Source organism: Cydia splendana, chromosome 1, assembly GCF_910591565.1.
Source record: "Cydia splendana chromosome 1, ilCydSple1.2, whole genome shotgun sequence".
Lineage (NCBI taxonomy): Eukaryota > Metazoa > Arthropoda > Insecta > Lepidoptera > Tortricidae > Cydia > Cydia splendana.
The window spans coordinates 19,451,462-19,479,056 of record NC_085960.1 but is presented as its reverse complement, the minus strand read 5'-3'; the positions used below and the strand labels follow the sequence as shown (position 1 = coordinate 19,479,056).

The following is a 27,595-nucleotide window of genomic DNA, read 5'->3' as shown; positions in this document are numbered from 1 at the left end:
AACAATTAAAATAAAACATACAGTGCAGACGTTTATAGATGTAGAACAAATAATGTTGTTACTTATTTTAGATTTGAGATCTATTAATCCGACCAGCTGGTATTCTCTCTCTCTCTCTCTCTTTTACGTTACGCTGGAACTAATTATTTCTCTCCTAAGTACTAATATCGTAAGATAAGTCAGAACAATATTGCGATATGTCATTTAGGAATCCGTTTCAGTAATATAGATATCACAAATTTATGAACTCAGTTAAGTATGTATATCGATGTCCGGCGAAAAGTTCCAAAACCAAAACGTCTACTGTTTTTACGACGTACGAGTAATTTGTTTAAAACAAACATTGAAATGCATTTCGAAATCTCATCCTATCTGTTTATTAAAATTCTATCCAAGTACAATCTGCTTTACGTGCCACAATAAAGTGAAGAATAAGTTTCACAAGTTCGTATCTCTGTTCATGCAATTTGAGCAAAATTGAAACTTAAATTTTTCGTAAGAAAGTCGTACTTGTTACTACACTACTCGATTAGATTTCTGCCTGGAGAAGTTATCACTTCAGAAGTGTGTTCGCGGCACTCGTTTGCGATAGAAAAGTAAGTGCTGAATCGCAAACGCAAACTGCGCTATGCAATACAACAAACGTGCTTGCAAGTGAATGGGAGCTTTATTTGAGTGTCGGATAAATTCATGCTTGTAATATTGTCCAATATATTTGTAAAACGCCATATCTACGAAGGGAAATAATAAGATTTGTAACTTTTAAATGATTGAAGATGATACGAGATAATTCATCTGCCGCAGCTATACTTAGGTATAGATATTTTAGAAGCCTAGGATACTACTACTACTAGGAACTAGGGAACTAGGATAGTCGTAATCTGCAGTTTGTTCAATTTTACACTCATATTCTTTGGAACATTTAAAATGCCTTTCTAAGTATGCACGCCGAAATACTGGGCCAAATACCTACATCGCTTGATCCCGTTGAAGTAGTAAATGCGAAATGATTTTAGATGGATTCGGGGCATGTATGTATAGTAGGTACAGGAGGTACACGAAGGACCGTCTCGCTTGAAAGCGGACTACTGTGTAAACAATGTGAGCTGGAATGCGTAGCTTAATTGGATGAAGACCGGTGTCGCTGAGCCCGCGGTCTCCGTGCACGAGTATAATGTGATTAGTTAGTCAGGTGTGATGTTCATCCCCTTTGTTTTCATAACGGCCTCACTCGGTTTAACCTCATACGAAGGAAGACTTTACATACCAATCTACAATAAATACGTTTTGGCTTGGTTTTGGCGTTTCGTTTTGGTTTGGTTTTGGTTTGGTTTTGTTTTGGTTTCGCTGTGACCTCCACAGTAGTAATAATAATACGGCGCGTAATCGGAGGTTCAGTTAAAAATGTCTTCCGTATAACTCACCAAAGCGAGTCAGCGATAGTTAGAATGTTAATTAGAGAACTATCTGGTTTTACCCGCTATATGTTTTTAACCCCACTTACCTCTAATAATAATTTTAATTAATTCTCATCTTTTGACATATTTTTAAATCCTTCTTATTGACACTAACATTGTATGAAATTCTAGACCAAAACATTATAACTATTGTGACATCTCTCTTTATTTATTCAACTAATTTAAGCAATCGAATTTATTTGTTAACTGTTGTAATTTACTACTGCTTGATCTCTTTTTTGTTTGTTTTTTGTTACTGTTTTTTTTTGTGTTACTGTTTTTATGTGATATTTTATTATTGTATTTGCATGGCTTTTGTCTATATTAGCAAATAAAGATCTGAATCTGAATCTGAATGTTACTACAGTCCTTAGATCGATAGGAAAATTAAGTATAAAATGGCATGTGTGATTTAGATGTACAATTTGACACGTGATATTTTATACTATCAGAAACAAATGTGCGTGGCACTGGCATAATATCATTATATTATTATGCATAATATCTGCAGATCTGCACGCTGAATATTAAATCCCTATAATATTTTATGTCATGACAAATCCTCTGCCTACGTTATAATGCGTAAGGTAACCGGGTACAGAATGGCGCCGGACCGATAACGCCGGGTATCGGACAGGCTTAATTGGGATTGACCCCCGTCGACCCCGTTCTGACAAGAGGTGTCACAAACGAGTTACGGCACAGACTTAGTCAGACTTGGAAAGTCAGACTTTTCCGGCTTCTGGACGGCGTTAGATTCACGGCCGTGCATAAGCGCAGCGTATATAATCTGTCCGTTTTTAGGGTTCCGTACCCAAAGGGTAAAACGGGACCCTATTACTAAGACTTCGCTGTCCGTCCGTCCGTCCGTCCGTCCGTCCGTCCGTCCGTCCGTCCGTCCGTCCGTCCGTCCGTCCGTCTGTCACCAGGCTGTATCTCACGAACCGTGATAGCTAGACAGTTGAAATTTTCACAGATGATGTATTTCTGTTGCCGCTATAACAACAAATACTAAAAACAGAATAAAATAAAGATTTAAATGGGGCTCCCATACAACAAACGTGATTTTTGACCAAAGTTAAGCAACGTCGGGAGTGGTCAGTATTTGGATGGGTGACCGTTTTTGTTTTTGCTTTTTTTTTGTTTTTTTTTTTGCATTATGGTACGGAACCCTTCGTGCGCGAGTCCGACTCGCACTTGCCCGGTTTTCTTTAATCAAGTACGCCATAGTAATTTAATGGCGAACTTGATCTTAGAAATTGGACAGGCTATACCAAGATTTGTAATTAAGACTAAATATTATCTATCTATCTAATATTATTGTCTCCGATACCCAAAGGTTGTGTGGAAGAGATCGCTCTTAAACGATAAGAGCGCCTGTTGTTACCTCTATCCAAATGTCTTTGTTTATGTTTCTGTACATTTATTCATATTCTATTCATATCTCATGCTCTGAAAGTGGGTCGTTGTTGTTCTAAAAGGTGCGCAGAAAGTGATACGTTTATGCTCTAGCGCAGAAAAGTGGTGTACTCCTCTGCGTCCCTGTCCCACGAACAACTGGGTGGAAACAAAATGGAAAAATAGTGTTTTTATTTCCTCGCCTGGAACAATTGGTAATTGTTTAATTTTACTAATCCCACGTTTATCCTTTTTTTATAAAAGATGATGTAAGTAAATTGTTAAAAACAAATTATATATTCTTGATTTCTTTCGTTAAATTCTACTTACTCAATTTCGTGAGACGGGAACCAAAAGGAATACACCAAAAATATATTTTTAAACATTACACTTGCGTAAATGAGCAAAGGCAGAATCTTATACCGCCACAGTTAAACGTTTGTACGATATTAAATTGGTTTTGAAAGTTATTTAGCACTATATTCATGAAAATAAAATACAAGATCAAAATTTCTTATATTATTAATTAAATTGTTATCTAATATTTAAAATACTTACTTTTATTATGTTATTGTTATTACGTGGTGCGGCGCACCAAGGTCGCGGTGCGGTCCGGTAGTCTGTTGCGGCTTTTAGAACGAAAAAGTATAAAATTAAAAAGTAAGAGCCAATCCCGCTGATTTTTAACCGACTTCCATTTCATAGAAGGAGGAGGTTCTGTATTCGGTTGTGGCTATGTTTTTTTTTTAACCGACTTCCATTTCATAGAAGGAGGAGGTTCTGTATTCGGTTGTGGCTATGGTTTTTTTTTTTTTTTTATGTATGTTCATCGATTACTCCGAGACCCGTGGGCCGATTTGAGTAATTCTTTTTTTGTTCGAAAGGAGGTACTTCCAAGGTGGTCCCACATTAATCTGGTGCTGTTCTGATGATGGGATCCATGAGGAATTGAGGGAACTCCTCAATTTTTAAATGCACATGTAGGGTGATTTGGGTGTTTTCTTAAGCAACTCGAGCATTTTCTCTCGAAAACCACCAATTTGATGAAGTGGACCTGATGATGATGATTGTTTTGATGATAATCATGACGATTTCTTAAAATGTACGACGTTCAGCGATTATTCCGAGACCCGTGGTCTGATTTGAGCAATTCTTTTTTTGTTTGAAGGGAACTGCCTCCAAGAGCGTCCCACATTCATCTGGTGCTGTTCTGATGATGGGATCCGTGAAGAATTGAGGGAACTCCTCAATTTTTAAATGCACATGTATGGTGATTTGGGTATTGTCTTAAGCAAATCAAGCATTTCCTCTTAAAAACCACTAATTTGATGGAGTGGACCTGATGATGATGATTGTTGATGATAAATGATGATGATTTTATAAGTGTAGATTACTCCGGAACCCGTGGTCCGATTTGAGTAATTATTTTTTTGTTTGAACGAAGTTACCTCCAAGGTGTTCCCATAATATTGTTGGTTATAATCTGGTGACGGAATTCATAAGGAAATGAGGGAACTCCTCAATTTTTAAAGGTACGAGTATGGCGACATCGTTGTTTTTTATAGTAACTCAAACATTTCCTCCCGTTAATAACCCATTTGATAAAGTACAACTGTAGCCTTACCACGAGTTTGACACTACATCTTCGCTATCGTCTTCGTAACTTACTTTCTATACATCTCGCTCGCACTAATAGGATGCCAGTACGAGCGAGACGCATAGAAAGTAAGTTACGCACACGCTAAGCTAATATGTCAGTGTTAGACTTATGGTAAGGCTACTGAGGAGTCGGGAAATGGCGGTTGAAGGGTTGGTGGTTCAGGCTTCAGGGTCGAGGGGTTCCGTGATCAGGGGTTGATGTGCTGTGAGGTTGAGTGATCTGGGGGTTGAGGGATTGGGTCAGTGGCGGGGCGGAGGATGGATTTTGTGTTTGTGCACTGTAGTGACAGGAATGATTACGAATTTAGTGATACGCATCATTATTATTTTCATTCATGCGTCACGCGTCACTCATAAGCTGTTAACAATGCCTTACAATTAAAAATGGAAAAATAAAAACTTTTACAAAAAAAAAGAAAACCGACTTCAAAAAGGATAAAATAAAATATAATCCGTTTTTAAGTATATGCGTTACTAACTGATATGTTTGAAGTCGGTGCCAAGACAAATAGTAACAATACCGGTCAAAAATAATCAGCTTTATGTCTATAAATCACATTACAAGTTTACAACTGTACTAATAGGTATTATAATAGTGAAAGTAATTCTGTCTGTCTCTTTGTCACCTTTTCAGCTAAACAACTGCCATGTAAACTGGTGAAATTTGCCATGCAGGTAAAAAGTTAAAGCCCTGTAGATGGTTTTTGAATTGTTTTATATTTTGAAATCAAGTTCTCTGGATAAGAGGCGGGAAATAACTCAGTCCCAATCCCACACCTGAGTACTATGGACAGTTCGAAAATTAGTAAAAATTGCTGTTTAAAAAACATATCGGCAATCGCATTGGTTTTATACTAGAACAAACATGGTACGGACTGCGCCAAGGTGGATTGACAGTGGGTTCTTAGGTATCTACAGAAAGTATGATAATTGCTGTCGTGTAAGGCAATCCTTGTTATGGCAAACATTGTTACCGGATCGCCCTAAAATCATGATATGTTTCAAATTTGGCTTGGCACCGACTTCAAACATATCAGTTAGTAACGCATATACTTAAAAACGGATTATATTTTATTTTATCCTTTTTGAAGTCGGTTTTCTTTTTTTTTGTAAGAGTTTTTATCATATTATAATGAACAAATAATTTTAAAATTACTGCAGTTTGTTAAAAAATGTGTGTTTTCGTAAATATTGCAATCTAAATGATTTTCGCTAGGGGTTATTAATCTTCACACATGTAAAGTCTCCGATTGCAAGTAAGTCCTAAGGAAAAAAATCATGGCCGTAGGTCTATTAGGTACTTCAATTACTGATTTTGCGAAATTGCCTTGTCTTGTTTGGTTTCCTCGCATTCGATATGAAAAGTAGAGTGTTTAACTCGGGTGAAAGGCACCATTTCCGTCTCGGACTATTACCAAACTACCTCGACAGAAATGGGTGCCTTTCAACCCTTGGTTAACAATCTACTATTATTTGTATTGATCATACATTGTCACAGATGCGTAATTTACATATATGTAAACTTTTACTTTTTACTTTATGTAAATTATTATGTAAACTATGTGAGGTGTGCACTGTGCAATAATAGTACATTACTACAGAGGCCGGGACGAAAGGGGTTGCCGGCGCAAGACATATAGACGGCCGAGCGAAGCGAGGCCGGATAGGTCTGAGCGCGGGCAACCCCATTTCCCGCCGAGGTATGTATAGTGCTTTTCTCAAACATGCAATGAAATAAATAAAATAAAAAATCCACGAAACCCAAGTTTTATTTATAGAAAAAACTAAAAGTAAACTACACCCAAAATATAACCAACACGTACCTATATCATTATCACGCGTATGTTTTACACGAGTCATGTATTTTTACTACCCGTATATTTTCATGTATCTTTGATTTTTTCGCCTTGTATCCGTCTGACTGTCGTTTTCGTCACATAAGTTTACATAGTATTTCATGTTGATATCATGTTTCACATACATCGTTGCTTTATGCACGGAGTAAATAAGTATAATTTCCACAGTGTTGACGAATTTGTAGTTCCATCCATTTAAAATATGCCACAAAACTGTTTCTAATAAACTGTAAGCCATTTTGCTTAGTTTCTCAAATAATAAAATTGCCATAAGCAACCATATACATACTTCGTCTTTGACTTGGCGGCAGAGGCAGCAAGTTATTAAAATCAATTCTGCTTACGCTGCCAATTCCAACGCCTACGATTACAATTAATATTAATTTCATTATTTCGTCGGAACTCATATTAAAGTCAAAAAATCAACAACGCACCATAAATCCAATAAAACAGAATGAATATTTTTCAACTTTACCTCCATAACAATTTAAAAAATATAACTACGCGTGTTTGAGTAGACCTTTTTACCGCTAACGTTTAGATGAAATATTTTAAATGTTTTTATTTGTGTAGTTAAATTTATAATTTAAAATTATAAAATTATAGAATGTATTATTTATTAAGTTCATGTTGATTTTATACAAATAAAACTGCAAATTATAGCAAACATTGTTTTTTGTTTTTTTTTTATAGGCGTAGTGGCAGAGTGTCATTACGAACCATAAAGCAAATACTGCCTCTAATTTTTTTTAATGGATGAATGCCACGATGCTGTGTCACAAATATCTGTGAAATGAAAATTAAACAAGAGGACTTTGCCGGCCTAGGCCTGCAAGATGTGTATGAAATTCCATTAACGACCTTTTGTCCTAGCCGCACCTGAAACGTCATACTTCGCAGCCTATTATAAGGAACATAACATCAATATTTCATTGCATGTTTGAGAAAAAAGTATTGTATTGTACATTGAACTGTGGCCATTTATATTTAAATACGTAATATAATATGTAAATGAATAAGTCAAGAACTAAAATATTAATTAAGATGTAGGAAAACATTTGCATAGGTAGTAGGTATACATATATACCTACACCTTGCTAGATGTCACCCCACTGACTGAACGGAAGCAGCGACAAGTGAAATGGAAAGTTCCGATGTCACTGTTTAATTTTCTCACGCGTTTGTGCGAATCGCTGCCACAACCACATGGAGTTCAATGAAAGGGAAATTTCTTTCGTAATTAAAGAACCGTCTTATATCGGAACTCTTAAAAACCAGATTATAAATTATGTACAGTCGACGTCAAAAATATATTTACACTCTTGCACCCTACTCCTTTGTAATAAGGCAAAAAGTGTCAGTATCTTAGACCTCGACTGTACCTACATACTCGTATGCTATCGGGTAACCAACATATTTCGTGAAATTCTATATTGTTTCGTTCCATCATATTATTCAAACATGTTAAATTAAATAAAAATGCGTATTTGGCATGTCATTATTACTACCAACGTCAACAGTATTTTATTACACGGAACATTTTCGTAATTTTCATTGGTGTGTTTTCCCCCCTAAACTCCCCTCTCTCTTAGGGTTCTGAATGTCGAGTTCTTTTATTGTGTTTGGTATCTTTACACGCCAAAGGACAACAATGAAATGAAATGTAGCGTCTTTTCACAGGTAACGATTTTGGCGTCGATTCGTACAATCCTGATAAAGAATATATATGGGCTGAAAAAGAATGAATATGAAAATACACTGAAGCTTATGTAACTTATCGGCCATGAGAAGAATTTAGACTTCATTTTCTAGGGTTCCTTAGCCAAAGGGTAAAAACGGGACCCTATTACTAACACTCCGCTGTCCGTCTGTCAGTCTGTCACTAGGCTGTATCTCATGAACCGTAATAGCTAGACAGTTGAAATTTCCACAGATGATAATGCAGATGATTTTTGTTGCCGCTATAACAAAAAATACTAAAAACAGAATATATTAAATATTTAAGTGGGGCTCCCATACAACAAACGTGATTTTTGCCGTTTTTTGCGTAATGGTACAGAACCCTTCGTGCGCGAGTCCGACTCGCACTTGGCCGGTTTTTGGGACTAACACTGTGTTCATTAGAATGAGGTACATGAGTTTGCGCAAGTTGCTACTACAACAAAAAGCGTTTGCGTAACCAGCTGCCGATTTAATGAAAAAAGACGGTTTGGCTTCCACAAAAAAGTTTCGTTGCTTACTCTTTTATTTACTGCTTATTGTTTTGAGATTTTTGCTTGCAAGAGTACATAGTTATTTCACAGAGGTTTAGCCAAAAACAACGTCAAAGTCAAAGTTCTACCTAATGTTTCCTAGTATTTTGCTACGAGTAAAGTAACAACAAAACAACATCCCATTGAGTTCAAACTCTTCACAAATCTCTCGAACATGATCAGAATCCTTCAATCCATTGCACATGCCAGACGACATAACCATAATTTACTCTAAGTGCACAGAACAAGCCAAGCGAGCACGAATCCTGTTGCAATGGAATAGAGTTCAAAATTAGATGGCGCGACCCGGCTACACGGGGACCTCTAACGTTTGCCGCAAGACTGGGAGACTCCCAGTCAGAGTGTGGAGTTTTAGTTGTAGCGATTTGGATGTCGTTTTCGAATACTGTTATGGTAGCGGCAAAAGCAGTTATATGTATAAGAACTCGCCATAACTATGAATCTAGACTAAAAATAGGTACCTGTCTGTTCTGTTTAAAAAATCCCTGACGATAAATCGTTTGCTAACTTACTTAATACGCTGTACCTGTAGTAGAAAACTATGAGATCGAATGATTAAAAAATCGTAGTCATTTTAGATCTTTTTTGTATGCGACTTAAAATACGTTTCTTTCTTTGAGACACGGTTGTGGTTACGCATTTCGTAAACAACACAATCCCTGCCCTGTGTCACAGTCATGCCTACTGCCTTAACCCAATTTTTACTTGAAACTATTTATCGCTGTCAGTGGCGCCCCAACCTACCGCCCTCGCCGTTGTTCCACATTCAAATTTATTCAATTTCGTCGACGACCCGAGTGGAAATGAAACGTCTCGCGGAACACTTCCTGCTCTATTAGCATCCGCCGCTGTTAGCGCGCGACCACACTACGGTTTTCACACTCTTTAAACTGCGCTCCCTCGATTTTGCAGCGTTTGCATTCGGTGGTTAATTAAATTCAAATTTATTCAAACTCACTGGGATTGTCAGTGCTGTACTAGAGCACAACACTCGGTATATTACATGTACATACTTATTAGAATTACTTAACGAACCTAATTTGTTCAGTTAAGGGACTTAATATGGGAAGGAAATGCTAAGCAAATACGTATGTAAGTTTTCCTAGATCCATTTGTCACATTAGGCCGTATCGTGGGCAGTACGGGTGACTAGAGCCGTGTTTTTTTAACGACAACTTGTGGCGGGGCGATGTTATACCTCTCGCGTCAAATGATAGCCCCACAGACAGTTCCTTCAAGTAACTTTTGTTTGGTTGCTTATTTAAAAAAATATATGTTTTTTCCGTATTTTTATTACTTAAATGTTTAATTTCTAAATAAATTAATGTGCTTAACTTCCAATAAATCTCTAAATATGTTTTACGTGACAGCTAATCCATGTTAAAAGTAGCGATGTCGCCAGCATGTCAAGTCTCGCTGTTCTTATGGTGGTCCAAGTGGTCAATATGGCCAATTTCCTCATACAAGATACCAATATCACACTTACAACATTTGGCCCTTAATAATAATGATTAAATTATTATGTGCTTTCGTATTTTACTTTTATATCCATGTGTTATAAACGAACTTAAGATGAAAAATAGATAAAGAAAAATTAAAATATAATATTATGGTAATTCCTACATCGTTTCCCTCACCGCTGTATGCATGTATCCTAACTGTTTTGAACTCAACGGGCGCTGGCTATAGCATACTATCGCAGAGATAACCGTTTAACGGGTCATGGCGGAAAATTGATAGTGCCCGGTTGGGAATTTAATTACACCTTCTACGAAATTTGTTTAAATAAAGGTTAACGAAGTGTTTTTCAGTACCTTTACGTTAGTCATAAATTATTATAATTGATGAGACATTTAATTGAGGGTATTCTTTAAAAAAGGCCCCTTTTCTTAACTGTGTTTCTTGGAATTTTCTGTTATTTCCACTCAAAATCACGAGCTCTTTCCACCCTAACAGAGAAAACTTACCTATTTCAATTTTATCAAAAAATCATCAACTTCTTTTTTAATGTGATGACTGGTAAAAATGCATAAGACGTGAAAATCATTTTTTCCCCTAACAGCCTTCAAATCCCACAAAGTACTGTGACTTTTAGCTGAACAGCTGAACCCAAAGCGAGTCAAGTTTGTTGAAACAAAAAATGATCATTCACAAAAAGTTAAGACCTGTTGCGCGCAGCCAACCAACTTCAGCTGAAGACGGCTGAGCTGAGGGGGCTAATGAACCTTTTCTAATGAACATTACTTTTCAAAGACTGTAATATCAATTATGAATTAATTTTGCATTTCTTTGTGCTTCCTGTTAAAAGAACATTAAGCATAAATGCCTTCGGTAAAAAACTTTACCAAGGAAAAATCCTTTTTACCACATCAAGAGAAAATTTTGAATGACTTATTTTTTCCTAAATATTAAGGTGTTAGTTGACGGTTTTTGTGCCAAATAGTGTTCGCAGATAAAAAGACAATCCAAACTCGGACAGGATGTTTAAGTCATAATTTATGTTATTTCTGTAACGTACCTATTTAATATAAAATTAAAATCATCACCATCAAACGCTACCAGCACTAGTATCAAACAACTCCCAACAAAAGTCACAAACAGTCGTAAACGAGTTCCATATAGGTTAATATTATACACTTAAACGGCTATAATTCGACCCGTGGCTGTTTAAAGTGGTCTGGAAATTGTTTAAACTCATAAACATGGTTAGAACTGTAATGTACCTTGTTTAATTCCCTAGTCGCCTCTAGTTTGCAATTAACCGTGTTTAAGCGTTATAGTAGAGACGTTAGAATGAACATAAACGCTCAGTGGCGCGTAGGTAAGCGTTGAAATTGCGCTAAGATTTGTGCAGCGATATTCTTTTAGACGATATTAAACAGTAGGTAATTACATACTATGTAGGTACATAACCGTCTCATTTCTGCGTAGACGCTACTTCTGCCATGTTACTTGTTTCGGATACCTGATTAAGCTAGACAAGCCAAAGTGCAATTTATTTATTTATTGTTATTTATATAACATATAGATTACTTATAGATAGTCTAGGTTTTAACAGATAAGTAGCCGTACCATGAGTTGACACTTGGGGTTTTAAGTTAGCGGCTGCGTAAACTCGATCACAGTCCTTCTCGCTCGCACTGATGTATTGGTGCGAGAGAGAGGGTATGCGATTGCGATCGAATTCACGCAATCGCTAACGTACCTAAATGTCAAATGCTAAATCGTTGTAGCCGTAGAGGTTACAAATAACTTACCTGTCTTATACGAGACTTAAATTATTTGTCGAAATATCGGGTTTAAGAACTTTTCTTTCTCATAAAAAATGTAATGCGTTTTGTCATTTATTTAAATTTAACGTCATTGCAGGCTTAGCTTAAGTCGTAGTAAGTACGGTCTAACTTTAACACAAAGAAGTATTTATAGTACTAGCTATAAATAAACTGAGCCAGATTTTATTAATTTAGAATAGAATAGTTTTATTCGTAAACACTCAGACAATATTAGACATACATAAAAAGAACATAGTGAAAATAAAGTGTCACGAAATGGCCCCATTTCAGCATGTTGCTGGCGACATCCAGTGCTGATCTTTCGATGTTTTCATACATTAATTCCTTCAATTGGTAGAAAAAATCTGTGATGCTAAAATTACACGTATCGCATTATAAAGTCACAACACAATTCATCCGTCAGTACGCGGTTGGGTAAATCCGGCAGAGCAAATATCTCTCGCAGGTCCAATACAAATGTATGCTAGTATGTCACGGTGCCGACTTGTGTGCATAACCTCTTCGCACCTGCTGCGGCCGCGTGGGTTAGGATGTGTTTATGGCTTTTGTCAAAGCTTCGCCACGTTCGCGTCATTTTATAACGCTAATTCACTTATCGTAAAATGAGGTATGTAAGTATATATATCTACGTACTCTCTTAACTATCCTATATCTAGTACGTAGATAGTATCGAAACCTAAAAAAGTGTTTTTAGAGCGTTGTAACAGGTACTTTTCCAGTTATTATAACCAACGTTTATTTGTCCTTATTCTTTCTCAGTGGGCACTACCTAATAATATAAAGAATTAGGTACATCTAAGATGCAGCAGTACCTAATTGATATCATTATTCACGCACACATAAGTCGTAATCTAGCTCAGGTAACCTTAATTAACCTCCTTTAGGCGTGTCCTTGTCCAAGCCTCGCGCATAAGATAAGCGCCTCTGCCTTGTCTCTGCCGCAAACGGCCCGCGTCATAACTTCGGTTTAACGACACATTGTCCTACGAACAAGCAAACGCACTTGGCAGAGGCACGTTATGGATGAGGGTCGCTACTTCACACAGATTCTCTGTGAATTATTTAAAAAAAAAATTCACCTTATTACTAAGTAATACGTAAATGTGGAAATTGGGAATGTAATTACTGTTAGGTACACGTGGCATTGTGAGTTAGTACTGAGCCTAGCTTAACAAGATTAACACTTTCGCTGCGGCAATTAGTGTATGTAACTCGTAATTAGCCATACTTTGCTTGCCGTCTTTTGACCCCTCCCGCAGTGAACGTGTCAATTCCTAATGCTAAAACCACTTTACAGCTACAAAGTTTCCGCTCCGAATAAGATTAGTAGACTAAAATATTATTCTTTATTATTCTCACGTTCGTTCGTATCCTATTTGTCATTGTTATTCCTAGATATTCTTATTCATTGAAACAAAGATCAAAGCTGAAAGAACACTTCGATTGTCTAGGATTATAATGAGCTCTACAGTTATAAAGCGCGAACGAAGAAAGCTACTTTCGAAATTTATAAACCTAAAAATACCTATGCTAAAGTCATGTTAACCGCGGGCTAAACTTAACCGTGCGTCTGTATTCGATCTTGTGATTTTTTGTTAGGTAATACTTGTATGTACCTAATAAGTCGACACTTACGGTACGCTACGCCGTAAAGTGCCGTAACCCGTAGCAAGCAAGGGTCGGAAATCTTTACAACTTGGAGCCACATTCTGATTTTAATTTCTTGTTGTTGTTTAAAATCAGAATCGCGCTCCTGGTTTGTAATCTAGTATGTTTTTTGTTTTCAGACATGAATATCATAAATTGATAATAATTTAGCCTATATTCGTCCCACTGCTCGGCACAGGCCTCCTCTCAAGCACGAGAGGGTTTGGGCTATAGTTCCCACGCTGGCCCAATGCGGGTTGGGGATCATAAATTGAAATTAATAAAAACAAACTTGTAAATAAAAATAGAATGTGAATTCGGTTCACTGCAGCAAGCGCGTGCCGGTTAAAATTGATCGTAGAATCGGCAAGCAGAATTAGCGTAATGCAAACAGACACGAGGGGTAAACTCGTTCCTTAAGGTACTGAATGCCGGAACGTGGATCCGCGCAGTAAGTATTGAATTCTAATTAATTAATAATTAGAGTTCAATACCTACTAACGTGGATCCGCGTTCCGGCATCCGAGAGGTTAAGGTACAGATAGCTGTGTCACGTGTTACATGATCTTATTTCAAAGCGTTTTAGAACAAACATCTATGAAGACTAACCTTCATTAATAACACTTTCTTTGTCACGAACGTATCCTTACTGTGTCTGTACGGCTACCACCAGTTTTGACATTGACATAACGCTCACGTTTACGTAACTTACTTTCTATGCATCTCGCTCGTACTCGCATATGCGAGCAATAGTGCAAGCGAGATGTACAGAAAGTAAATTACGTAGACGTGAGCGTTATGTCAATGTTAAAACTGATGGTAGAGGCTCTGATGTGTATGACAGCATCAAAGTGACACCTTGTAAAGACGACGGTCACTTATTGTTGCTCGCCTGAATACTGATATCTGACGTCACGCCGCTTATATTGTTCCAGATCAAGAGACCGCAGCATATCGAATATTATTTGTTTTGCTACATACAAACAATATTATGTATGTACTTATTATTGTTTGAATACGTATTCAACAATAGTTGATTGTTAACCAATGATAAAAGCCACGCAATTTAGACGGAATGTTTTTGCACTTAAACGAGAAAAAAACATAAGTATAATAATCAATAACACCTAGTTCTAGTCTGAATGGAGCTTATGAAACTAGTTTTTAAGTATTTTAATACCAGATTTTTTAAGAAACTCTACCTTTTTCTCGGTATTTAACCCTTGTAGTTAACCCGCCGATAGGCAATTACAACTATTGATAATAGGTTTCGTTACAGTTAACTTGCACTGCTAAACCAGAGCTACGAGTATTCGAGCTTTGATGTACCTATTCGAGGAGATCAATTTTGTGTAATAGATTAATAGCTGGTTGACTAGTGTATAAAGTTGATCAGTAATTGTAATTACATTTCATCCCGAAAATATTTTTATTGCAACCTATAATATTGAATTATAATTTCAATTAAAATTCGATCGAGATTGGTTTGTACTCAATTAGATTACATGCCCATCGTTACATAATCATCTAATTACTATGGAAATTTCATAATGGTTGCATCCAAATTTAACAGGAAGGTATGTTAAAAAGAATATTTGTTCCAAAGGTTTTCGTTAGAGAAAAAAACATATTCGGTTCAGTTACGTGTAGGAACAGAATTGCAAGTAAAACCAGCATGAACCTGAACATAAATCTTATTTAAATAGGCTGCATAATCGGTTACCCGTTTAATTTGCGTACCTATTACGAAAACTAAAGTGGCACTCCGCGGGAAAAATCCTAGAATCCTGAAAAGAGCACGAGACTCGCCGCACGCCAAGGCCGCATTTCATTCAACGCTCATTACACTGCAATTCATTATTGTAGTCGCTACAAGAGACTGAGCACTTGCCAGGTTATGTAAATTGGTTAACGAACGGTGCCGTTACGAAGACGACGGGCCACTTAAACCTTTAGCATTTTAAAGCGGTATTTGCGCAAAGTACACAATTAGCTGTGCATTTATACTGATCACCGCTTCCAGACTAAGTGGGGATTCACATTGAATATTCTAATTAGTAGTTGACGCTCTTTACTGCCTTTTTAATGGTTGACTGTAATGAAATTTAACATCGTGACTCTGGGCTTTACGTGACAGAAGAAATACCTATTTACATTGTGTGATTATTACAAACATTACCGTAATTTACACTATGTTTTGTCATAAAATACTCACATGATATAATGCCGGCTGTACACACTCGTTGAGAGACCCCGAGACAGGGCGATAACGAATGTGTACATACTGCTCGTGCACCCTTCTGTTCTCGCTCTTATTCGTCTCGTCTCGCGCCTCTCCGATTGGATCGGAGCGCTTGGCGAGAGGCTCTCGGCGAGTGTGTACCGCTGTTCCTAAGGTATTCCGTAATTTTCCAGGGTAATCCAACAACAGTTAATTAATATTTAAACAACATACATCATATAAGATTTGAAAACCTTTATTTGTTTTCGAAGACCACTTATTGAAAATCAACCCCTGCACGCTGGAAAACAATCGTTTTACGTTACGATGATTCGGTAACAAAGGGACTGTATTTAATCACGTGTTCTTAAATAGGTAGCTCGCAAATTGATTCCGCAATATTCATACTCACACGAGAAATGTTCACGCGTGTTGATCACAAATTCAAACATACATCTAATGTGCGAAGCAGAGAGTCGGAATTACGTGGCTCTGTTGCTAACGCCTGGTGAGTTTTTCACTCCACACGGCTCGTTTTCTCGCGCCATTTTCATGCTAATCTCCCCACGAGCGTGCTGATTTTGCGGGCATGAAATATTTGTAACAGGCGGGCCTTCGCTTCGTACCTTTTCAATTTCGCCAGGACTTCCCCCGCGGGGGTTGAAAGCGCCGAATGTTGAATTTTACGCGTAAAACTCACTGCATTGTGTACTCGAGCCGTATGTATTGACGCCCGGAATATATCTCGCCATTTGTTTTTTTAACGTTTGCGTTTCATATGACCTACATTCTTAATGTTGTATATTTGAAAGTTTAAAAGCTAAGGAATTGTCATGCGCAGCGAGGATTGGAGTATACGTTATATAATGCAGAAGAATTGTGAATTCGCACTTCCTCACGTTTCGGATCGAGGGGTACATATTTCAGGGTAAAGCAAGGATTTCTGACATCGATGCCTCGAATGTACAATGCACTATGCACTCAGTGTTGTGTCCGCGGGGTCGTTGCATAAATGTTACATGCCACTTGGAAGCTTGCTTGATACATATTTCAAAAGTGTTCACGTGCTGATCGCCTCGACAAAGGTTCTGGATAAAATCCGTTTGTACGTTATTATTTCACCCGTGTCGTTGAATTAGGTTGAAACAACATATAAACGTAAACAAGAAACAAATATAAACTTTCTAACCTCGAGCGAATTCCCAGTGCAACATCAGCAACGAGGGGCAAAGTTTTAAACACCCACGGAGATACTTGCCTTCTGGTAACAAATATACCTCTCCTGGCTTATATGAGTCCGTTTCGTTTTTTGGTTTGCTAAATAAGAAAAATCTTGTGTTTGTTCGCAAATCTTGCTGCTCATTCTTGTTGATGTACCTACAACTTATTAAAGCAAGGTATGGTTAAAGCGATTTATAGTTTTTTCTAATGAGTAATGCCACTTTACTCCCTATTTATAGTGTAATGCAAAATTTAAATAAACACGTGACTCGGTCGTTCGAGTAATCATTTAATTCCACAAATAGATATTAAATTAATAGGTACAAAAATTAGTACTAACATCAAACCGATATTATAATGATATTGGAATCTGGAATGATATACAGAATAGACTAAGTACATTTAAAGTTCCAAACTAGGGACACTAGGGCAACTAGGGACTGATAAACACTAACACGATTACAAAAAGTTCGGTTATAAGAAAAACGGAAAGTAGAATCGTAAATAACATAAATTCTGTCTGGTCAGACCTCGCCTTATCTTATTAATGATACCAGAAACATGTTAAGTGTAACTATATTAACTATAAGTAATTAATGTTTAATTGTTCTCAATTTACGACTAAGTGTATGATATGTTTGCCAACAGAACGCAAGCTGTTCGTGGGGATGCTCAACAAGAAGCTGTCGGAGAACGACGTGCGAGCGCTGTTCGCGGGGCACGGCGCCATCGAGGAGTGCACCGTGCTGCGGGACGCGCAGGGCCAGAGCAAGGGCTGCGCGTTCGTCACGTTCGTCTCTAAGCAGGCGGCCATCGCTGCCATAAAGGTAAACTAAACTACCTACTAAATAATTAGCACTTCTTCTTCTCCCTGCCCTATCCCGCGTTATGAGGGGTCGACACAACATGTTTTTCTCTTCCATTCGTCACCTCAGTACTCACTCCTTTCTTTCTCATATCCTCTTTCACACAATCCATCCATTGTTTTTGGGTCTACCATCCGCTCTTCGTTCATCAACATTCATCCCTAACATTATTTTGCCTATATTCATCTCTCCTCATTGAGTACAATATTGTGTTTTAAATTCCTCTTTGGCAACGATATGCAGAACTGCAAATGTTTGAAAGTCGGATTTAACTACAATAAAATCGGGTAGCAAAATATTTGTGGGTGTTAAATAAATTAACATGCCGGCCGTCTTGCTGAACATTTATAGCGGTGGAAAAAGGCTTTCAAAGCGCCGTCCGAATATAGGTAGTGCCAAGTGACAGCTGATAAAAATACCTAGATGTACTTACATTTACCCTCTAGTTAAGTTTAGCTTACGGTAGCTACTGCGGGTATTAGTTAAGTACATTCGAACAAAACTCGATAGATACATGCACTAAACATCCAATTATTTCGTTTGAGTAAGTAGGTGAGTAGTCATTTTATTGTACATGTACACACCTATGATCAAACAATCAAACAATAACTAATAACTACCTACCTCTTTTACTTACATTCGGAAATCGATACTTATTGAATCATTAATTCTTTCTTAACTCGAGCTTGTCCAAAAAAACTTCCAATAGAATTTGAACTAATAAAATCTAATAGTTCGTGTTAAAATCAATAGAGATTTCGCACAAAGACTTCTTTAAGTTGGATCACTTTCAATTGAATAAGAAACTTTGAAAGCTCGAAGTTCTGTTAAATGCTTGAGGTTTTTAAATTGTTACGAATTCTTGATTGGTTAGTACCGGTGAAGTTTTAAGCGGATTGGATCGTTCTAATAACTCGGTCCATTAATGGTCCCAATTAGAAATGCTTCCTGGCGTCTTGGGAATTAGACTGTATTACCCACCTAGGATTGACATTTTCGAATGATGCCGCAATATATGTTGATATCTAAGTGTCAATAGGTATAGTATGTCTAAATATACATATAGACACGTAGGTAAGTTGTTAATTTTTAATTGATGAGTTTTCCATCTCACTTTGAAATAATGTCTGTCGGATGGCTATAGATGGTCAAGCAAATCTTGTCAGTAGAAAAAGGCGCGAAATTCAAATTTTCTATGATATGATATCCCTTCGCGCCTACATTTTTCAAATTTGCCGCCTTTTTCTACTGACAAGATTTGCTTGACCAAGTATATAAAGAATTGAAGGTACGGTGTAACATGAGGAAACCGAATAATTTTAACCACGCATTTCTGAGACCAAAAGAAAGAAAAAAATAATAATATGAGTTTAGGTCAATTTCGCCAAAAAAAAAAATATTTTTGTTTTGTTTTTTCAATTTTTTGAATGTATTTGTACATAAAAAATAAATGTTATTGGTAAACTTGTCACCTAAAATTTATTTTTACATTATTTTTTTCGTAAAACCTACTTTTTGCAAAGTGTTACTAACTAGGCGAATTTCAAAAAAGTTTATCGGACATTTTTGTCTCTAAATATGATCAGGAATACGCTGTTAAATTATTCGGTTTCCTCATGTTACACCGTGTATAAAGAAATAATTAAGGCATTAAAACTTTACTGGAAGATTAGGAATGTAGAGTAAATAAGAACGTTCCTGTACCTACTATAATGTCTCGCACATGTCTATTGAACGCGTCAAATATGTGCGTAGGTTAATAGGTATCTATTAGGGAGTGGGGTAACGGCCATTTTGATTAACATTTTGATTGAGTACCTACTTAGGGTAATTAGGAACAAGGAAAATGAGGACACTACCATTGACCCCTCTTGCGATTTAAATTATTATTTCTACTAGTTTCATTTACAAACGATTGTAGGTACGAGTATATGTAAAAAATAGATTGTTATTTGATCTCAATTGTCCCATAGGTAAGAGTATAAGAAATGCCTTTTTTCCCAATTTCTGAAAAAAAAATTTTTTTTCAACCATTATTTAATTACAGAATTGATTATATTTTTTTAATGTTGGAAGTTTAAAGGTCCTACTAGTATTTCCCCCTACTTTCCCTTACACACCTACCTATCCTAAGTAACGATACATTTCCCAATTTCCAGACACTGCACCACAGTCAGACCATGGAGGGTTGTTCAGCCCCGCTGGTTGTGAAATTCGCCGACACGCAAAAGGAAAAGGAGCAAAAGAAGCTGCAGGCGATGCAGGCGAGCCTGTGGGGGCTGACGACGCCGGTGACGCCGACGGCGTACCTCGCGTCGGAGGCGGCGCTCTCGCCCGCCACACAGCTGCAGCTGCTGCAACAGTTGCAGGCGGTGGGGCTGCAGCAGCAGTTGCTGCAGGGCCAAGGGTCCACGCTGCTGCAAGGTTAGTTGCTGGCGATATAAAAAAATGTTGATGATACAGCAAGGTATTTTAAGTTAATTATTACCTAGACATAATATGGTTTAACATAGTAACGGACCCTGCAAGTTAGGTTAGGGTTAAACGTATATGACGTTTTACTTTCCCCTAACCTTCATAAAAAACGATTAGTGAAATATTACGAATATTTTTTTTTTGGTATTCATAATTACATATGTATCTAGTATAGTTCCAAGCCGTAATGAAACCTAGGCATGTTCATGCATTACGGTTAACCCACATGACAAACAAAGTTGATTATATCAGTGACTGTAGTTTCCGCAGATGACTCAATTCGGGGCAGGACGCTTTCAAATGAGCCTTAATCATTTATGTTTATTATTTATTTAAGTGAGTTTCATTTCATGTCCCTGAATTGAATATATTTTCGGTTGATTGACTATGACAATAAATAAGTAGGCATACCAGAGTTTACACAGGCATAGGTACCTTAGAATTGCTACGTTCAATGAGACTTTTTAATGAAATGAAAATATGGATAGGTAAACTAAGTTTTTCTTGTTTATTAATTTACGTTGATTCTACACCTTTCCCACTCCCATATTTTATTTTAACCCTATCCCTTTTAATTTGTTCTTATTTCTCCATTTAGGTGTTAACTATCAGGATATCGCTTTCAATGGCGCAGGCTTGAGCGGCGGGACAGTGAGCGGGGTGGGGTCCATGGGTGGCGGTGCCGCCGACCAGTTGGGTGGGCTGCTCGCGCCGGTGTCGGTGCAGAACCTGGCGGCGCTGGCAGCTATGACGCAGCCCGTGGTGACGCAGGCGACGCCCATAGCCCCCACTGCCGCGCCTCAGCCGGCGGCGCCACAATTATGTGAGTCCGCTATTTTACCTTAGTTATTTAATCAGGTACGGTCAGCCAAGAAAGTGGTCTACCACTTTTCGACTCTATCAATCAGATGATAGCTTTCTTGGCTGACTGTACCGTCTCATGACAGTATCCGTTATTCTATTTTATACTTACAACACCCTGTAGACTCGCATTAGTAAAATACCTACCCACGTTGTCATACTGAGGAGTGAGAAGTACTAAACATAGGGTCCTCGCCGGTCGGCAGGTTTGATTGCCCGATACGGAGTGGGCACCTTAATGCAGTGTTATAAAAGAATTTGTATTTACGTATTTTCCTGACTGTCTGCCAGCCATACTGAATCTATGTACATATGAGTACCTAAGCTGTAGTTGATTTTATCTTCTGTCAAACCACATATCACTTATATTTTAAAACTTTAGATATAGTTTTGACTCTCAATTTGTCAGTGTCTAAAATTAAATTACCTTTAGCAAATCCCGACCAGGAAAATTGTTTTACAAACATTCATTAATATCGTTAGGTATTATAGAAGTCAGGGACTTCAAAAAAGGCATGCGGTACGTTTTCTGATTTATATGATCGTTAGCAAGACACGTCCTTACTTTTGATCCTGTTTCAACTCTTTATGGCTGGTAATAAAGATATATTGGATCGGATTGGTAAAGCGAGGATACGTAGAAACCGGGTAATAAATAGGGCTGCCAACGCTCACGCGGACCCTCACCATCCATTCACCGAAACTCGTCCACCAGCGCTATTAAGCTGTAATAAATTCCACACTAATTGCCAACCCTGCGAGATCCCTAATTGGGACGTAGCCTACATAAGTTGGCAACCATAAAAAAACCATAAAAGCGTACTTTTTGTCCTGCAAACTTTCCTATTTCAGGTTGGACTTTATAGATTGAGAAAAAATTAAAAACGTTACTAACGATGAACATTTTTCACACTTCAGGTCTTCTCGGGAAGACTAACATAACAGGTAAAAACGAATTTTTATGAATTCGAAAGTGTGCCTTGTTTATATGGAATGCCTCTCTGTTTTTAATTTCTTGGTACGGCGTTTTAAATGAGACGAACAAGTTATTTTTATAAGAATATATGTTTAATAAACTCTCTTAGAATAAATAGATAACTTGACTAAGCCACGCTTCGAATCGAGACCTCCATTTATGTTGAATTAACATTAAATTAATTGCTTCTCTTGGTTGATTTCAAAGTTAGGTGGGCAGGGAGCATTATAAGAACGAATTTAATCTGACTCCTACGGATTTTGAAGTAAAATTGAGCAGAAAGCAATTACAAGTACGAACAGTGGCTGTTTTAACTTAATCCTTTACATTTGAGCAAATTGCCGGGAAAAATCCCTGACGCGCTCATTTACTCTCATTTTTTAGGTCTCATTTAAATCGCCGATCCGAGAATGGCTTGGTTTAATATCAATGTACAGCTGTGTTACCAGGACCAATCGTATGTTTGTGTAGAGGTAGAAATCTGTGTCGGAAGTGACTGTGACTTCTGATATGTAGGAAGTTTCATCATCGTCCTACTACCTACTAATATCATAGACGAAAAATTACAACGGTTATAAATTGAATGAATCCAATTCTTGCAACTTTTGTAGCATTAGATACTGAGTTCTAAGTCTTTAGTATATAGGTACTTAGGTACATACATCAGTTTAAAACCGTAAGGTTCAGTCAGCATCACATATATAGTGACATCCAAAGTGGGCAAATATATCGTAGTTAACACACCTTTGTTACATACTATACAGATAAGAATGTGTTCCGACATACACAGTGTTTTTAATGATATCCGTGAAGTTCGAGATATGACTAAGTACCTATTTTCATTGTGTTAAGTGTACAAAATTAGCATGCAAAATTAAACTACAGGTACTCAATATACACATGGACATTTGTTTATGAGTATATGGATTAGTTTACTCTAAATTTTTAGAGGAACGCATATAAAAAGGGTTAATTACTGGCCAGCAGCACCTAAAAAAAAAGTTTCATTCTGCAATAAATTAGTGACTGTCAAGGATTATCGTACGACGACTTCACACGGCATCGAAAAAATATGAACTGTCGTCCCATAATCTATACAGGGTGAAATTGTTATCTCTGACCAGACTCTGAGGGGTGAATATGTACTTAGGTCATATTTAACTACTTTTACTATGGGGCCAAGCCCGAAAACGTGAAAAAAAAATCTGCCGTCTCATACATTTCGGTGAATCGGAGTCAATGTTTTCTATGGAACAGTTGATTTTTTTCGCGATTTCGGAGTTGGCCCCAAACCAAAAGTTGTTTCAGTATGACCTAAATAATTAAATATCCACCCCTCAGAGTATGGTCAGAGATAACAATTTCAACCTGTACCTATATAGATATGTATATATTATATTTGATGATGATATTTATATACTTTTACATAGCAGTCATGCACAAAGCAAATCAATATCTAAGCCTATTCTGCTATCCTCCTTCGTTAAGTAAATACCAAATGACTACAAAAGTTGCAAAGATGTTTCAGCCACCTGTATTTTTTACCAGCAGAATCTACTTATATCTATACAAAATATGTCTAGCTTAACAGGCTGTTTTAACGCTTCCTAAAACAGGCGATAGCCATTCTGTTTTTTAACCTTTGTTTCGTTTGTTGAGGTTTGGTGTGACAAGTGTTTCATTTACATCGTACAAGTACATAGGGAATGATATAGCTGGTTCTGTTTAAAAATGTTTATTTGTATATTAAAGGTAGTTTTTATCACTCGTAATACGATCGCTATCAAACGACATTGCTTCAACGTTACTCCTTTGTAATAAGGCGAAAAGTTTAAGACTTGATCTTTTACGCTGACTGTACCTATACTGACCTGACTCTACACTACTTGAAAAATGTAGAGTAAAAATTATTTTAAAAACGAGGTTTTTTTCTTATCTACCTCGACAACTTAGAGCATTTAATAACTGGAGTGGCCATTGAGAGCTTACCCCTCTGCCGAAAAACTTGCACAATTATGCAAACTTTTGTATGGACTGACATGGCTATTTGTACGTTACGTACAAATCATGTAGAAATAGCAATACATTTGACGTCCCCTGCCCCGCAAAAATAGGCAGACTGTTTCGTAAAGATAATGACAGCGATGACATCTCCAGTAACTAAATGCTCTAAGTTCGACAACTTATATAGCGCAAAAGAACGTAACTTTGTAACGTTGGTAGAAACTGAGTAACAGGGTATTAGTGCCCTTTTTATTTAATGGAAATTGATTAAGAGGAAATTGAGCAACGCCTTCTTCATACAAACGTCCCCATTTTCCTCCTAATGAAACGAAAAAAAAATCTAACGAAGGATCTGTGTTTAATTGACATCAAATTGTGTAAAAATAATGTCTATAATGTTAATATCCAGACAGGAAAATGTGGGCTATATTCGTATGAAGAATCGCTAGTTCAATTTCCTCTTAAAAATCGAATAGGTACTTATCTAATTACTTATTAGGTACTTTATAATACATGTTTCAGAAATGATTATGATCATGTTACCAGCGCCAATTTTTAGTTCGTATGTTGCGTTATTTGGTATTTTACAAATATCTGCAGCTCTGTTACTATATTTGAAAGTTGCACTAACAGTAACTCTATGTATTGCATTTCTATTGCATGCGATGCATATTATAATTATATAACTGTAATACTTTTGACGACCGGTCTGGCCTAGTGGGTAGTGACCCTGCCTACGAAGCCGATGGTCCCGGGTTCGAATCCTGGTAAGGGCATTTATTTGTATGATGATATAGATATTTGTTCCTGAGTCATGGTTGTTTTCTATGTATTTAAGTATTTATATATTATATATATCGTTGTCTGAGTACCCACAACACAAGCCTTCTTGAGCTTACCGTGGGGCTTAGTCAATTTGTGTAAAAATGTCCTATAATATTTAATTTAATTTAATAATATAATTTGTTTTACAAGGTGCAAGGGGGCAAAGTTGTTGTTTAACCGCTCGTGCTAATATTGATACCCGAGCAAGCGAAAGATTCCAAAATTGAACCACGAGCGTAGCGAGTGGTTCGAAAAATGGAATCTTGAGCATTGCGAGGGTTTCAAAGCACGAGGGTTAAACAAAATTTGCCCCCGAGTGAAACACAAAATTTTTCACCACACCAACCCGAAGCAAACATTAAATGTAAAATATCAAACAAAATCAAACCAAATAAAATTCAAATGAATGTTATTAAATATTTATCATCCAAAATCATCATTTAAAAGTTAATTCTACCAGCAAACATAAGAAAACAACTCAAAATTTGCATTTTATTACTTTGCCTCACATGTGAATAAAATGAAACTTTGCTATCAGTTTTTGAAGTGCAAAGTAAGCCTTTCCGAGCTGGTGTGGTGAAAATAACTATTTGGACTTGATGTTACATAACACTTTTATGAGTAGAAACGATTCGGTAGCCATTTGCCATTCTGACGATTTCGTTGCTTTACTTGACAGATTGTCTCTCAGTAGCCTTGATGGCATAGTACTGTGTCCAACAATAATAATAACATGCTGTTGTCTGTCTACTTGGAATTTCTTACAAAACACAAAAAAGACGGCTACATACCTATTCTTACAAGAAGAATCTCTTTAACTGTTTTATAATTTTGCTTATGCCTGAAATCTTTATTTCTAGAGTGTTGCTTTAGTGTTTAGATTGTTATTTTTGAATAATATGAGTATTGCGATGTTAAAACGTGTTTCTTGTCGATTAACAAACCATTGTTTTGCATGAGAGTGCTAACTAATTTTTTGTACACTGTTGGGTTAAGTGCAGTGCTGTCGTGGGATGGTGTCAAGCGAGTCAACATTTACATTTATAATGAAATGCCAAGTCTTTACTACGTGTACTTATGTTACTATTTTAGAGACACAATTATTGCTTTGCGACATGCCTTCTCATAACAAAAATACAAGAAATATTTAATAATCTATTATACTGTGTAGCTGTGACGTCACAAGTGTCGCAACTATTTCTTACCAAAAAATTAAAACACTATGATTACACGTTCAACAAATGAAGTAGGCTAAATACCTATTTAGGTAGGTATACTGTACAGTCAGCATCAAATAGCGTCTTTTGCCGTCAGTCTCTATTTGATGCTAACTGTACCTACCTACCTACTTATTCATTAATTAGCTTACTAATATAGTAAAAGAGGGTTGTTGTTTTATTCGGAAAGGAGAAAGGACGAGCAGTTTTTAAACCTAAGTATTGAGTTACTGTAACAAAGGTACCGTGGTACTTAAAAGTTAAAAAAGCATGCCTAAGCTAATAACTTCGCTTACATTATTTCCTTATTATACCTAGTAGCATAACCAAGGGCATACGTACATACCCGTAAATATTTTCCGTATGTGTAAGTCAATTTGTATGTCCACATAATAGGAGAATTCTATAAAACTTAATAACTTTGACTTAGGCAGAGGTGTGATAAAACGTTTTTAGTCGTTGCTTTATAAATGAAGAGTAGGTAGAAGACCTTTGATCTACAAAAGGTAATTAACGCATGAAATTATCCTTTTGCCGTCAGCAGTACGTATAAAGCGGTGTTTTATGTGTTGTTACTAATAATCTTAGATTCGTGTTGCCACGGATTTACCTACATGATTATAGAGTCTGTTCGGAAAGAGAAGAGTCGTGGAGTCGTGGCCCCATACATTCCACGACTCTTCTCTTTCCGCACAGATTCTATATTGGTTAATTGTAATTTGAACCCAAATTCCTTTTGAACAGAGTAATGTTTTATTACTAGGTATCCGAAAAATACAGTAACTACCTACACTGATGACCGGGGTTGTAATACTTCTCATTCGTACGTGCATGCATAGCAAGAGTGAAAGAGATTGTAATATGAGCCTGTTCGTCACCTATTCTAATATTTCTAATCTTGAACTTTCCATGACAAACGGTCTCTAAGAAAAACGCCTGCGACAGACGGGCAGACACCGAAGTAATAAGGGCTCCTGATAGTGATAAGCACTGGCCAAGAGGGGGTAGTAGAGGGGTACCTTCATAAGATAAGATATTAAAAAATTCCGAAAGAATCGCGTTTGAGGGACTTGGTAATATGGTTCCTTTTACCTTTTCTTAAATTGACGTCATAATTAGATCTTACCTAAATTAGTCCGAAGTTAATATATCATCAATTTTACATTCTATTGTGAACAACGTGTATTAATAAAGAGCCTAATGTCCACAGGGTCTACAGCGGAGCCACTGAGCTCTGCGTACGCGGCGCAATTTGGCAGCGCGTTCGCAGCCGCGCCGCTCGGTTCCGTGCTCGGCTCGGCCGCCGCTGCCGCTGCGGGCAAGCAGGTCGAAGGTACGATACGATA

General features: G+C 37.1%; 1 protein-coding gene across 12 annotated transcripts in view; it reads left to right on the top strand.

The window, feature by feature from the left end:
• LOC134791730 (CUGBP Elav-like family member 1-A) overlaps nucleotides 1–27,595 on the top strand; it is a 386,209-nt gene that overhangs the window by 353,906 nt on the left and 4,708 nt on the right. For 9 of the 12 annotated variants that reach the window (XM_063762886.1, XM_063762926.1, XM_063762859.1 and 6 more), the window contains 5 exons: nucleotides 17,674–17,852; nucleotides 20,051–20,315; nucleotides 20,965–21,189; nucleotides 22,146–22,172; nucleotides 27,460–27,582. In XM_063762886.1, the coding sequence (XP_063618956.1) occupies nucleotides 17,674–17,852; nucleotides 20,051–20,315; nucleotides 20,965–21,189; nucleotides 22,146–22,172; nucleotides 27,460–27,582 (819 nt within the window). Of the gene's footprint in view, nucleotides 1–17,673; nucleotides 17,853–20,050; nucleotides 20,316–20,964; nucleotides 21,190–22,079; nucleotides 22,109–22,145; nucleotides 22,173–27,459; nucleotides 27,583–27,595 lie in introns of those variants that run through there. The other 3 variants (XM_063762902.1, XM_063762919.1, XM_063762947.1) reach the window with 2 other exon arrangements.